Raw genomic sequence first — 12,387 nt, forward strand, 5'->3', positions numbered from 1 at the left:
CAGAGTGGATTCATAAATAGTCTTCATGAAATGTTTATATTAATTAGGTTTTTACTTCAGCAAATTGGTCAAATTAGGAGTAAAATAAATAAAAAATAAATAGTGAGCAAGAATCTAAAGCAGGGGTTCCCAAACTTTTTCTTGAAGGGGCCACAAAACCGTTTCCTCCTCTGACGTGGGGTTGGGGTCGGTTTGTACGCCAACAGAAGAGAGTAACAATCACAGCCTGAACGTAACGTCGGGCAGATTGAGAAGAAAATAAAATCATGAGTCTCTGATAGTGTTTGGGCGGGGCGTAATTTGGGGATTCCTGGTTTAAAGTACATTCAAGTCCAGGTTACTGTTGGAGTTTTGGAGCAGGAGCTGATGTGGATATTTGCTAATCCACAACATTCGAGAAAGAAATTATATGGAATTTGGATCAAAAGATGCTTCAACTGTGATTCAAATTCATATATATTTTATTGGAGTTTTTCTTTCAAAACTTTTAATTTTAATTTTAATGTCAATTGCACCAATACGATGATGTCCCTCAGGGAAAAAGGCAAACTTAAAGAAATGCTGCGTTCATGCGGTGTTGGAAATAATCGGAAAAATACTCGTCTGACTCAAAAAACACTCGTGAACATCAGAAAAACTACAAATCTTCCAACATTGCATGAATGCAGATCATTTTCAGCACCTAAACAAACATCAATGTTTCTGTAGTGTGGAGAAACCTGAAATACATGGGAAAAAAAGCAATAATTAGGATTAATGAAATAACTTATTTTAACTTGGTTGGCCAAATTAAACAGTTTGTGGCTCCCGGCCCTAGTTTTCCCTCTTCTGGGTTAAGGAGTAGTGATAGAATTTGGACAGAATGTTGACGATAATGATGTTTTGTTGTTTCTGTGCCGGTCTCTTTGTTCTCCATCTGATGTTTTAGACTTTGTGGACCGTAGAAATCTAGGATATGATCAATTTTAGTGTTTTACTGCACTTTATTTTTCATTTAATTTATCATCAATGGAATCCTTCGTCCAACAATAGCCGGGACAACCCCGAAAGGATCCAACAGGGTAAGAGGATGAATGGAACTGTCATGGTGGACTTTTTAATAAAGTTGAAGCAACTCCATTATAAATAGGAAAAAATAGAAATAATAGAGTTTTTGTGAGTGAGAGCAGGAAAACAATGATCCATATTGTTTGTTGGGTGTTTAGCTGCATCACAGATAAAAAAAAAAAGTCTTTTTTTTAATATAATGTTTTTATTTTGTCTTTTCTTCCCAGGCGACAGCTGTCAGGACTTTGCATCCTATTTGTCCCAACTTTAATGCAACATGGAGACAAAAATAGTACAAAAAAAGAAATAACATGCAACTCTTTCTAAAAGCATCTTTGAATATAACTTTTAAGAAATATTTTTTTTTTGTAATAAAGTGATTTTTCCATTCAAAAGTAATGCTTACAGGCGAAGAAATGCACAGCAGGGTTTCTACCCCCCGACCCAATAATGAGCGCGTAAACGTCACATCGAGTCCATTCAGTCGCGGTTAAGTGTCAGTAAAATCGAGGCAACATGAGTGTTTGATGTTGGATGTAAGGCGTATAGCAGCAACTGGAGTCTAAACCCGCTCCATCTTTCTTTTTTTTTCTGATGAGTAAAAATATATTGCACTTTGAAGACACTGAAAAAATAATCTCACAGGTATGACAGACACAGGAACCACCCAAGAGTCATGCATTAGTGACGGGCTCTTGTGATGCTGTGGCAGTTTGACTGAAGAAGGCCCCACCGTCCTCTGGAGGCGTAGCTGCGGCACGTTTTTATTGATTTATCTGAGCTTCTGTTTGCATCTTACATACGTCTCTGTGGCTCTGATGCTTGTAAGAAAGGTCCTCCTGTCTGCTCGCCCTCCAACGTGAGCTCACTTTTCTCGAAGGACGCAGACACCGGCGTCGCAGCGCTGGGTTGCCATTGAAGTGACGACCTCCCAGGAGTCGAGAACTGGGTCGTAACATTCGATACTGCTGAGGAGAGAGTTCCCGTCATACCTGCAGGAACACAGAGCAACCACAGCCGTCAGACGCTGTAGGTTCCAAACTGCAACGCTTGTTACGGCACGCTGGGAAAACCACAGGAGTATTTTGCTGCACCTTCTTTTGTGTGCAACATTATAATAGTCTGTTGGTTTTGCCCCAAATTCTTCAGCGCAAATCAGTGCTGTCCTTTGGTGCAGCCAATTGTAAGGAGTCTTGAATGTGATCAGCAGAAAGGTAAAATGAGGAGGTGTAAATCCATCATCTTACGCTGGTGGAGGCGTGCTGCTTCACGTTCCAGTGAAAAATACAACCTTTGAGAGCAGTAATTAAGCAAATGCTCACTCTGATATAAATCTAGTTTTGGGTGCTTTGTACTTCATCTTGAAATATTTTTCTAAAAAAAGACATTTTATTTTTGAGTATTTCTTGAAGATTATATTTGTTATGTATATAATAATATTGGACGGGCCACAAACTCCTTGCTCAAGGCTCTCAGCAAGAGGGAGGGGAAGGGGGGCGGGCTTGCTTCAAGCCAAAAGTCCCATTCACATTCATTTCTAATGAACTACAGCGGCTTTGTAGGTAGTATATCCAAGAAAACAACACAAGATTTTTTAATTTTGACTTAAAAACAGCATAACCATAATTAAAAGAACACTAGGAACGCTTTTACAATGGATCAAAAGATGATCGGAGTGGGAATTTAAGATTTTTAAGATACCAATAAACCACCAAATTTCTGTGTTACTTTGAAAGTCCTTAAAGTCCCCCTCCAATGAAAATCAGCTCCAAAAGCCACGCCCCCTCAGAGGAGATTTTGGAAATGGAGGCTTCAGATCAACATGGAAAACGGCTTTTTAAGACATTTAGGTTGTGGGATTTTGGTTAAAAACTTCATAATCATAATTAAAAAAATATCACATGGGAACTTTAAAAGAATTTCAGAATAAAAGTCCCAGGTGTTGGAATCCAAAGAAATATGGTTTAAGAAAAGGGCAAGTGTAATGCAGACACTTTTAAAAATATATATATGTAATCACTCATACAAAGTTTCTCTTTAACTAACAATGATTTTATTAAGACTGACCTTTACATACCAGCTGTAATAATTAATATATCTTCCTCTAAAACTTTTATTTAGATTATATAAATTAATTTATATTATTTTTTAATGTAAGAATGAATAACTTTGCTAATTTAAGTTCGGTTTAAATTCTTATTCAAGTAAAACTGATTATGAAAGTGAATTATTTAGCATTTAATTGAAACATTAAAGGTAATAAATCAGATTAAATCTATAACTTGTGAATCATAATTAAGTTGATTCAGGAATTTGAGAGTGACACCCCGTAATTAATTTTTGAAACTCTCAAATTATGTTATTAGGTCAGGAGAGGCTAAAAAAAAATGTAAAAAATAAATCAGATCATCTCAAAGATGGCAGAACTCCTCACCCGGTCACCATGGAGACACTGAGAACAATGATAATTCGGTTTCCTGTATCTGTCATCTTATTCTTTTGTTCTCCACAGATCATGACCGCAGGTGAGAGAAGAAACAAAACCTGTAATTCCTGGTGCTCAACTTCTGACCCGGCCCTACAGGTCAACGAGGAGCAGAGTCCCTCCGTAACAATAGATGAATAGAACCTCCTTCCTATTCACCGTGAAAACTTCAAAGTGGCTCAATCCAAACCCACACCAGCACAGATATTGTTCAAACACAGAGGGGAGGGCGTTCTTTCTTACCCTGCGATGGCGTAAAGTCGCCCTCGGAGCACAGTCGCGCCGACATAACACCGAGGTGTGGTCATACTGGCTACAGTAGTCCAATAGTCGGTCCTGATGTTGTACACCTCCACAGAATCCAGATGTGAAATGCCATCAAAGCCTCCCACCACGTAAATGTGGTCGTTGAGCAAAGCCACGCCAGCTCCTGAAAAACAATAGTCCAATAGACTCTTAGATAGATTTTTATTTGTCATTGTCACAAGTTCAATGAAACTAAAAGTGCATTATAACAAAATACTCCCCTTTAGATGCAATCACCCCTTTCTATGACCCTCCACGAGCCCTCCGGGCTCGTGTAGGGTCATAGAAAGGAGTGATTGCAAAGTCTAAAACTGTATATGAGGCTTTACGCCTTGTTTTTACCCACCAGAGCGCTTCGTGGCCATGGGTGTGACGCTCGTCCAGTGTCCCGTGTGAGGGTCGTACCGCTCCACTGAATTCAAGATGTTAAGACCATCGTATCCACCTTTGATGAAAGGTAACCTCATGAGATTTATCAATAACCTGTTATGTTTTAAGTACAAATAGAAGGGAATTATTACAGAAAGCATTTTGACTTCTTACCAAGACAGTATATGAGCCCACTCGCCACCACCAGACCAGCTCCCTCCCTCGCCGTCTGCATATCTCCCAGCATGCTCCACTGGTCAATGTTGGGATCGTAGCGTTCCATGCTGGTGTGCCGGCGGCTTCCGTCGAAGCCTCCAGCGACATATATCATATCTGTGGAAGCCCAGTTGTTTGGTGAGCAGGAAGGAGGAAACGGAGACTTTCTCGGAGAGGAAACGCTCTCACCTCCGAGCGTTGTGGCTCCTGCGAGTCCTCGCCGCACATTCATGGTGGCGACGGTGTACCACACGCCGTCTTCGTCCGCGGTGTAGTCCAGGCACTCCACAGAGCTGAGTCTGGATCGGCCGTCGTAGCCCCCGATCACGTAGACTCGATCGTGTAGGGAAACCGTGGCAACGTAACGCCGCTTCCGAGCAATATTCTGTTCAAAACGCAGAAGTGTTTATTTACAAAACACTGAAAGAAGATTGTGTGATTAGAATAAAGTGAATGAAAAAACAGATTGAAAACTTGAAAAATAGACATTGTAACAGAAAAAAATTGAAAATTTGAAAAATTATATATTTGAAAAAAAAAAAATCTAAAAAATGTTTTGAAAATGTGAAAAAAAAGAATAATTTTAAATAAATCTTGAAAATTTGAAAAAGTATGAAAATTGGAAAAAATAAATTCTTGAAAATAAAAAAAAAACCTGAAAACTTGAATGAAAAAAACTATAAATGTAAAAATTACTAATTAGCTGTAATAATAAGCTGTTGTTTGGAATTGTATTAATTTTTTTTGCTTTTCTAAATCTTCACTTTCAGTCCTCAGTTTACAGTTTTGGATTCTGATTTTCAAGTTTTTGCTGCTGAACTGAGCCGAATTTTACAAGGGGGCGGGGCTTTGAGCTCGGCAGCGAAAACTCCAAAATGAGAATTGAAACCGTAAACTGAGGACTGAAAGTTAAGATTTAGGAAAGCCCAAAAAAAAGTGAAATTTCAAAACAACAGCTGTTATTAATGGATAAATCATTTTTCAATTGGTAATTTTTACATTTATGGTTTTCAGTTTTTTTTTCTTCAAATTTTTTTTCTTCAAATTTTGATTTTTTTTTCAAATTTTCAAGATTGATTTCAAGTTTTTAGCTTCTTTTTTTTAATTTTCAAAACTTATTTTTTTCTAAATATTTAATGTCTTGCTTTCAAATGTTCATGTTTTTCTCAGTTACAATGTCTATTTTTCCAGTCTTCAGTCTGTTTTTTTCGTTCACTTTAAGCTGATCCTGATTTGACCCCCTAAGATCGTCTTTCAAAGTTCAGACTCACAGGTAGAAAGCTCCACTCTTGAGTTTTGGGATCATATTTCTCCACTATGTCTATAGGTGACTGCTGGCTGCCAAAGCCGCCAATAACCAGCAGGACTTCTTTGGCACCTGGAGGATAAACTTGTGGATTACAAGGCTTCTATATGAGAACATGCATTTATCTAAATTACAGTTAAAAACAGGGTTCCAACCTAATCTGGCTTGAGTTCGCGGTCCCTGCATCTCGCTCCTCAGCTCTGGTCGGAGGTGGAATTTCTTGGCCTCATCAACAAGGTCTCGACACGGCAGGCTACATCGAATGAGAGGCTGGGACATGCAAAAACCTGCTTAATTGTGATGCAATAAATACTTCAGCAGGCGAAATCTTTCATCTGAATCTTTCCTGCGTGATTACATAACAATCGGTTGTCCCGGCTCACCTCGGCATCAATGACATCCGTGATGTAGCGGGGGGTAAGCAGGGGCATTCGGACAAACTCCAGCATGTCGGGGAGGTACGGCTCTCGCTCTTTCCTGTTGTGTTTCACCCAGTTCAGCACAGCTTCGAACACCGGCTCCTCTGAGTCCACCTGTACACACAACAAGACCAGTTCACACGAAAACTGTGTTTTTAAACACATTATTGTGGCTTTTTTTTTTTTTTATTTATGACATAAAGCCCAGAATTTAATTTCAGAATATTTCTTTATTTGAACGGTTGTGAATCAGGATGGAAAATTAAGAAAAGATTGTATCTGGGATAGAAAATATGATGCTCCCTATTATGCACCAGAAGCCCCGCCCACAACTCAGAGGTGAATTTCTGATGAACTCCTACAGAAACTATGTCCTAGAAAACGAGAGTTTGTTTTCTTTATTTTGGCTAAAAACTGCATAATCACAATTAAAAACCACCAGAAACACTTTTGCAAAAGATCGAAAAATGATTGGAGCAGAACTTTAAATGATTTAGTAGAGATGCAACTAAAAGTAGAAGTCCATTTTCTAAACTTTAGATCAGTGTACCAAATATACGGCCCGCCAGATGGTTTAATCCAACCTAGTCACGAAGAGAAAAAATATCAAGATGTAAAAAAAAAAGCAAGTTTCGAGCCCATTCCTGTGGCGAGTTATGGTTCTTTAAAAATGGGGTCCCAAACTTTTTCTTGTAAGGGCCACATAACTGTTTTTTTCAGGTTGTAGGCTAAGGAAAATCGCAGGGTACGTCTAAACGTAAACATTTCTGGTTTTTCAGGAAGTCACACAAAACTAGAGCTGTGGATCATCACTTAGGTGGCGATCCGATTCGATTCACGAATCAAGAGCAACGATTCACGAGTTGAACCACGATTCTTACTTTGTTTACTATGTTTATTGCTATGTGTATGTCTATTTACTAGATGGATGAAAATTGAAATTATTTGTATTTAATCATCATTTATACCTTTATTTAGAACAAGTGATCAGAATCAACTAAACTGATTAAAAAACACAAAGATTCAGATAAAAAGACATTTTTTGTCATTTTAAAGTTTTTTTTGCTTTTCAATCTTCTCAGCAGTAAAACAACATAAAAAGGATAAAAATCACTTTTGCTTTTGGGTCATTTAACAACAAAACCTGAAAATGTTCTACACAGTTTTTTATCCTCAAAGTTCTTCAATATTTTACGTTCTAAGCATCACATATTGCTGCAGAGCTCCTATGAAAAGTCTCTTTTTTTGCAGCAGAATCAGCTCATTCACGTTGATTACATCCGCCTTTCAGCAGCGCGAGGCTGTTTCTTCAGAATAACCTGGAGTTTTGTTAATTACGTCAAATGTTGAAGAGTTATCATAACCAAAATATTGTAAACACTGGCGCTAAAGCTAATTCATTTTTTCAAAAGTTATGTCTGTGAGCGGAACTTCAGTCTCAGTTTTTGAACGGAAAAAAGCTCTCGCTAGTTTTACTTTGAAAACCGGAAGCTTCACCGTCACGAAGATGTGTTTATTTCCGGTGAAAGTACGGCGGCTCTTTCGACTTTTTCGGCTTTATTTTAGTTTGTAAACTTAAAATCCAATATTAATCTGCATTTCAGAACAAAAATACATCGTCCCCAATTGATATTTTGATCATCTTTTGCTACAATTTACTAAATTTATAAAGATCGCGAATCAGCGATCTTAGATGTCGCAAATATCCGTACTCGAAATTTTGGGAGTAGATCGCGAATACCAGAGCACCCGGATACTCGTTACAGCCCTACATGTAACCATATTAAAAACCCTTTCTGAGATCTTGACAGAAAAAAGTCAGACAATAAAAAAAAAATCTTTTTAATGAAATAGTCTAATAAAAAAGTCTAATTTTCATTCTAAAAGTAACTTGTGACGGTGAAAGCTGCAAATTAAGACTACAGACGTAAAACTTTTCACCAAACTCCACTTTTCTCAGACAAACATGAACCACACTTTTCTCTCTTGTTTAAACTCTTAAATTTCAAAACTTCATAGACAAAAAGTCCAGTTTTATACAATAAAAACAAATTGGTCGCGATTAGAGCTGCATGGATCAGATTGGAGCACAGACTGCAGAAGACTGGAATAAAAAGTCACATTCTGTGTGGGTCCGGACTGGAGAAAAAGAAAAAACAAACCACGGGTCTCTGATTTAGTTCAGGGGGTGGGGCCAAATGTGGAGGTGGCCATAAAATGCTTTAAAGAAATGACCGCAATGTGCAATTCTGCCACTAGGGGGAGCAAAGGAAAAGAAGCCAAAACAGGAAAAGATTTTTGGACATTTCTTTGTATTTCGCACACTTAGATGATATTGAGAAATGTGTTGATTTGAATCCTGATATTGACACTCTGGTGAAGACCAAACGATGCTAAGTTTCAGGAGAGAAAGGGAGGTTAACTCCAAATTGTTCACATATGTTTGAAAGTTAATTTTTTTATTGATTTGCACATTTACATTTAGGCAGGGTGTTTCATTTTTTTCCATAGCTCCCTCTTTAGTTTACTATCGGGATTTCCTCAAGAAATCTCAGTATTAGCAAGGTTACTTAGCAACCTCTCATAATAAATTAATTTAAATAAATAAACACTAAGGTTTACATGTCAATTTGTATTTTACAAACTGCGTATTAGAGAAAGATTTAGAAAATCCTGAGAAATCTTAAAAGAGATTAAACAGACATAAAACAAATGTTGTTGGGCTGTGAGGGAACAAAAAACCCAACTGAAGTCTCTCTAAATAAAACCAACAACAGCTTTACCCTGCTGAAGGCACATCCACATGTACTAACACGCATCCAAGTGCAAACCTATGAGGAGGGATTACAAGACCCACTGAATCCAACGGCACCATGATTGGAAGATTGCACAAGATTGTCATTTTCCTCAGAAGAAAATGATCCAAATTTTGGATTATTGTTCTTTTAGGCTCTAGAAGCAGAGGCATTTAAAAGGGTTTTCAGATAGAATTTGGTTAAATATGATCCTTGTTGAGGTTTAGTTTTAGATACTTGGGAGAAAAATGTAAATGCAAAAAAGGCAAATTAACTTTCCAGCCGTTAACACGATCAATGTAATTCCAGTAGATTCTGAAGGAGAAAAGCGGCTCACGCCGCTTTTCTCCTTCAGAATCTACTGGAATTACATTGATCGTGCTGACAATTGATTTTAGCAAGTGAGTGAGTGAAAAAAACAAGTGGGACAGCAGCCTTGAAAGACTGGAGTTAGGTACCTCACTCCAATGAAAAAGATATTTATTAACATGTTTTTGTGGTGTTTTTCTGGTGATATACAAAGAAAATTAAGTCTAAAATTGTATTTCTTCATCACTATCTCCCTCTTTGTCACTAGCTACCTGGTCTGCTCCATTCTGATGCATTCACTTGTAGATAAATAGATCCATGTAACGCCTGGTACACACCGGAGAATCCGCTTAACCAACAGTTCACACCCGACATGTATTTTTCTGAAATGGTTGTCAAGCGCTAATGCTCAGCTTTGGTTCTTTTATTTTCTTTAAGGCAAAGAAACACTCTTTTGATTTAGCGATCACACTTTGTGTGGTGGCATCCACCAAAGAAAATTTTAGTGAGGAGTCTGCTCGACATGTTTAGATGGACCCCGAACTCATTCGAAAAACTGCGCATTTTCTGTGGAAAAGGGGAGCAGACTATTTCCTGGTGGAGAAAGGGAAATGGCTTTTTCTTGTGGAGAATGGGAGAAGACTATTTCCTGGTGGAAAAAGGGAACAGACTATTTCCAATGGAGAAGGGGGAGCAGACTATTTGCTGTGGAGATAGGGAGAAGACTATTTCCTGGTGGAAAAAGGGAGCAGACTATTTGCTGTGGAGATAGGGAGCAGACTATTTCCTGGTGGAAAAAGGGAGCAGACTATTTGCTGTAGAGAAAGGGAGCAGAGTATTTCTTATGGAGAAAGGGAACCGACTATTTGCTGTAGAGAAAGGGAGCAGACTATTTCCTGGTGGAGAAAGAGAGCAGACTTTTTTTCTGTGGATAATGGGAGCAGACTATCTCCTGGTGGAAAAAGCGTTGGGAGAATTGGGAGAACTGGTTTGAACGTGTTTCCAGAAAAGTGATCCGCATTAAAGTGGAAAGGATGTTTTATATGGAGATTAATGATGCTTCAATGGGTAAAAAAACGCCCACACCCAATGCTAATTAGAACAATGTTCTCATCATTTCACTAAATGCTGAAATGTTAATCTGGTATTGTTGTCTGCATTTTTTAACCTATTAACCATCACCGTTCTGTCTGTGCCAAATTTTAGGGATAAACACCCCGGCTACACAGTATATAAATCTATATATATATATATATATATATATATATATATTTTAATTGATGGGTTTTTTCCATGACACGCTGACGAGGATGGCTCTAGCATTATGTCATTAAATGGGCGGGACCCCAAAGAGAGAAAGGCGGGGCCTCAGAAATCGAGTACTTCTGTTTATGAAAAGAGTTCTCAAAAGTAACTAATATTTCATAAATAATTTGTTTTTTAGTGTTCCAAAAGCAATATTTGATCACATAGATGAATATAGTTTACTCTGAAAGACTAAAGACAATCAAGTTATGGCCCCTTTAAAAGACCACTACTTTTATAATAGATTAAAAAGTGATGCAGAGGAAAGTTCTCATTTATCCTGGTGATGTTGTCTTGAAACTGAATCATAGCAATTTGACTAGATTCACTTGAGAATTCTGGAATCTATTCATTTGTTTTATTAGGACACAATAATGTCAAACTTTATTGCAGTCAGTCAAACTGCTCGGTAGTTTATGTTGTCAGATTCCTGACTATATCCTGACTTTTGTACTATTGTTGGCATTTTTTGTACCTTAAGACAGAATAGAGGTTTTCTGCGTATGATTCTTGTAGCTGAAAGACATAACAGGCATAAACAATGATGTGTTTTGTTGTTTTTTTACAGTAAAATAAACCTCCAAGAACCATTGAACATAAAAGACAAACCTCGAATGACGGCAAATTATGCGTGACTGTTTTGCATGAGCAGTCTAGTTTCTAAAACAACAGAAACGACAGGACGAACAATTTGACACAAATGACGATCTATAAATCATCAGATGATAATAACCAGTGTTTTCACAAAGCGATGCATGGGGTTTGGGAAACAGGAATTTCCTGAGCACAAAGGCAAACTTAAATCAGGCTCACTTCTCTACAATTTCACTGTCAGACCAGTTAAAAACCGAGAGGAGGGGGTGACCTCCTTCAGATTACTGCAGGTTTGTGCTTGCTTACTCTTTTTTTTTTGTTTAGGTGTTAGACAGACAATAGAAAACTGTGAAAGACAAGCTAAATTCACGCTAAGCTAAGCCAGTCCTGAGGAAACGTAATTATAATAATAACTACTTCAATGGTGCAGACGATTGAGGCGAAATGGGCCATTTGTGGCACTCTACCGAATAAAGCTTTCGGAACATCTAAAAGAAAGCTTTACCTGGATTTCGTCACATTTTATGAGCTTTTCGACTTCCGTCTGACTCAGCAGCATGAACTCCTCGTGTTGAACCACTTCGGAGAAATGCTTCTGGGAGAAGAGCTCAGCCGCCTGCATCAGGTCCAGGCAGTTGTGGGTTTCGGCGAAGTCCCGAATTCCCAGACAGTTGGAGGGATCGAGCTGGCTCTCCAGAAAGTCACAGCAGGCCCTTTTGACTCCTGAGGGAACAGAAAGATAACTTTAGATGACATTTAACACTTGAGGCGTCGCCTAAATACAAAATCTTTAACATGATCAGCATAATTCCAGTAGATTTTGAAGGAGACCGCTTTTCTCCTTCAAAATCTACTGGAATTATGTTGATCGTGATGAAAATTAAAAAAAATACTAGAACACAACAAAACAGGATTTACTTTATTTAGTTTGCATGTTTGACAAAAACAACTACATCTTTTAAAACTCAACAAAGAATCTTCAATATTACTTCTGTGCAAAAGCAGAAGTTCTTGACAACTAAAAAAGTAGTTGTGCACGTAAGGCACTTTTAGATACTTGAGTCAGCCACTACATTTAAAAACAACTAAGAAACAATGTTCTTCTGATCAGTACAGTGCCCCTAATCTTTCACAATCTCAGGTTATGTCCGAATTCCTATCCTAATCCCTAACTACTAAAAAACTATATAGTGCAGGACTTTATAGTGCCCTGGAATTTAAAGGCAATTCTTTTAG

The 12,387-nt window shown here is 38.0% G+C and overlaps 1 protein-coding gene across 3 annotated transcripts in view; it reads right to left on the minus strand.

Moving 5' to 3' along the window:
• Nucleotides 1-1,784: 1,784 nt before the first annotated feature.
• LOC112158994 (kelch-like protein 12) overlaps nt 1,785-12,387 on the minus strand; it is a 145,982-nt gene continuing 135,379 nt past the window's right edge. For all 3 annotated transcript variants that reach the window (XM_024292743.1, XM_024292742.2, XM_024292740.2), the window contains 9 exons: nt 11,657-11,874; nt 6,113-6,262; nt 5,885-5,999; nt 5,695-5,801; nt 4,613-4,808; nt 4,382-4,540; nt 4,185-4,283; nt 3,776-3,962; nt 1,785-2,039 (listed from right to left, as the gene is read on the minus strand). In XM_024292743.1, coding sequence (XP_024148511.1) covers nt 1,913-2,039; nt 3,776-3,962; nt 4,185-4,283; nt 4,382-4,540; nt 4,613-4,808; nt 5,695-5,801; nt 5,885-5,999; nt 6,113-6,262; nt 11,657-11,874 — 1,358 coding nt within the window. In that variant the 3' untranslated portion in view covers nt 1,785-1,912. The remainder of the gene's footprint in view (nt 2,040-3,775; nt 3,963-4,184; nt 4,284-4,381; nt 4,541-4,612; nt 4,809-5,694; nt 5,802-5,884; nt 6,000-6,112; nt 6,263-11,656; nt 11,875-12,387) is intronic.

Source organism: Oryzias melastigma, linkage group LG7 (assembly GCF_002922805.2).
Source record: "Oryzias melastigma strain HK-1 linkage group LG7, ASM292280v2, whole genome shotgun sequence".
Lineage (NCBI taxonomy): Eukaryota > Metazoa > Chordata > Actinopteri > Beloniformes > Adrianichthyidae > Oryzias > Oryzias melastigma.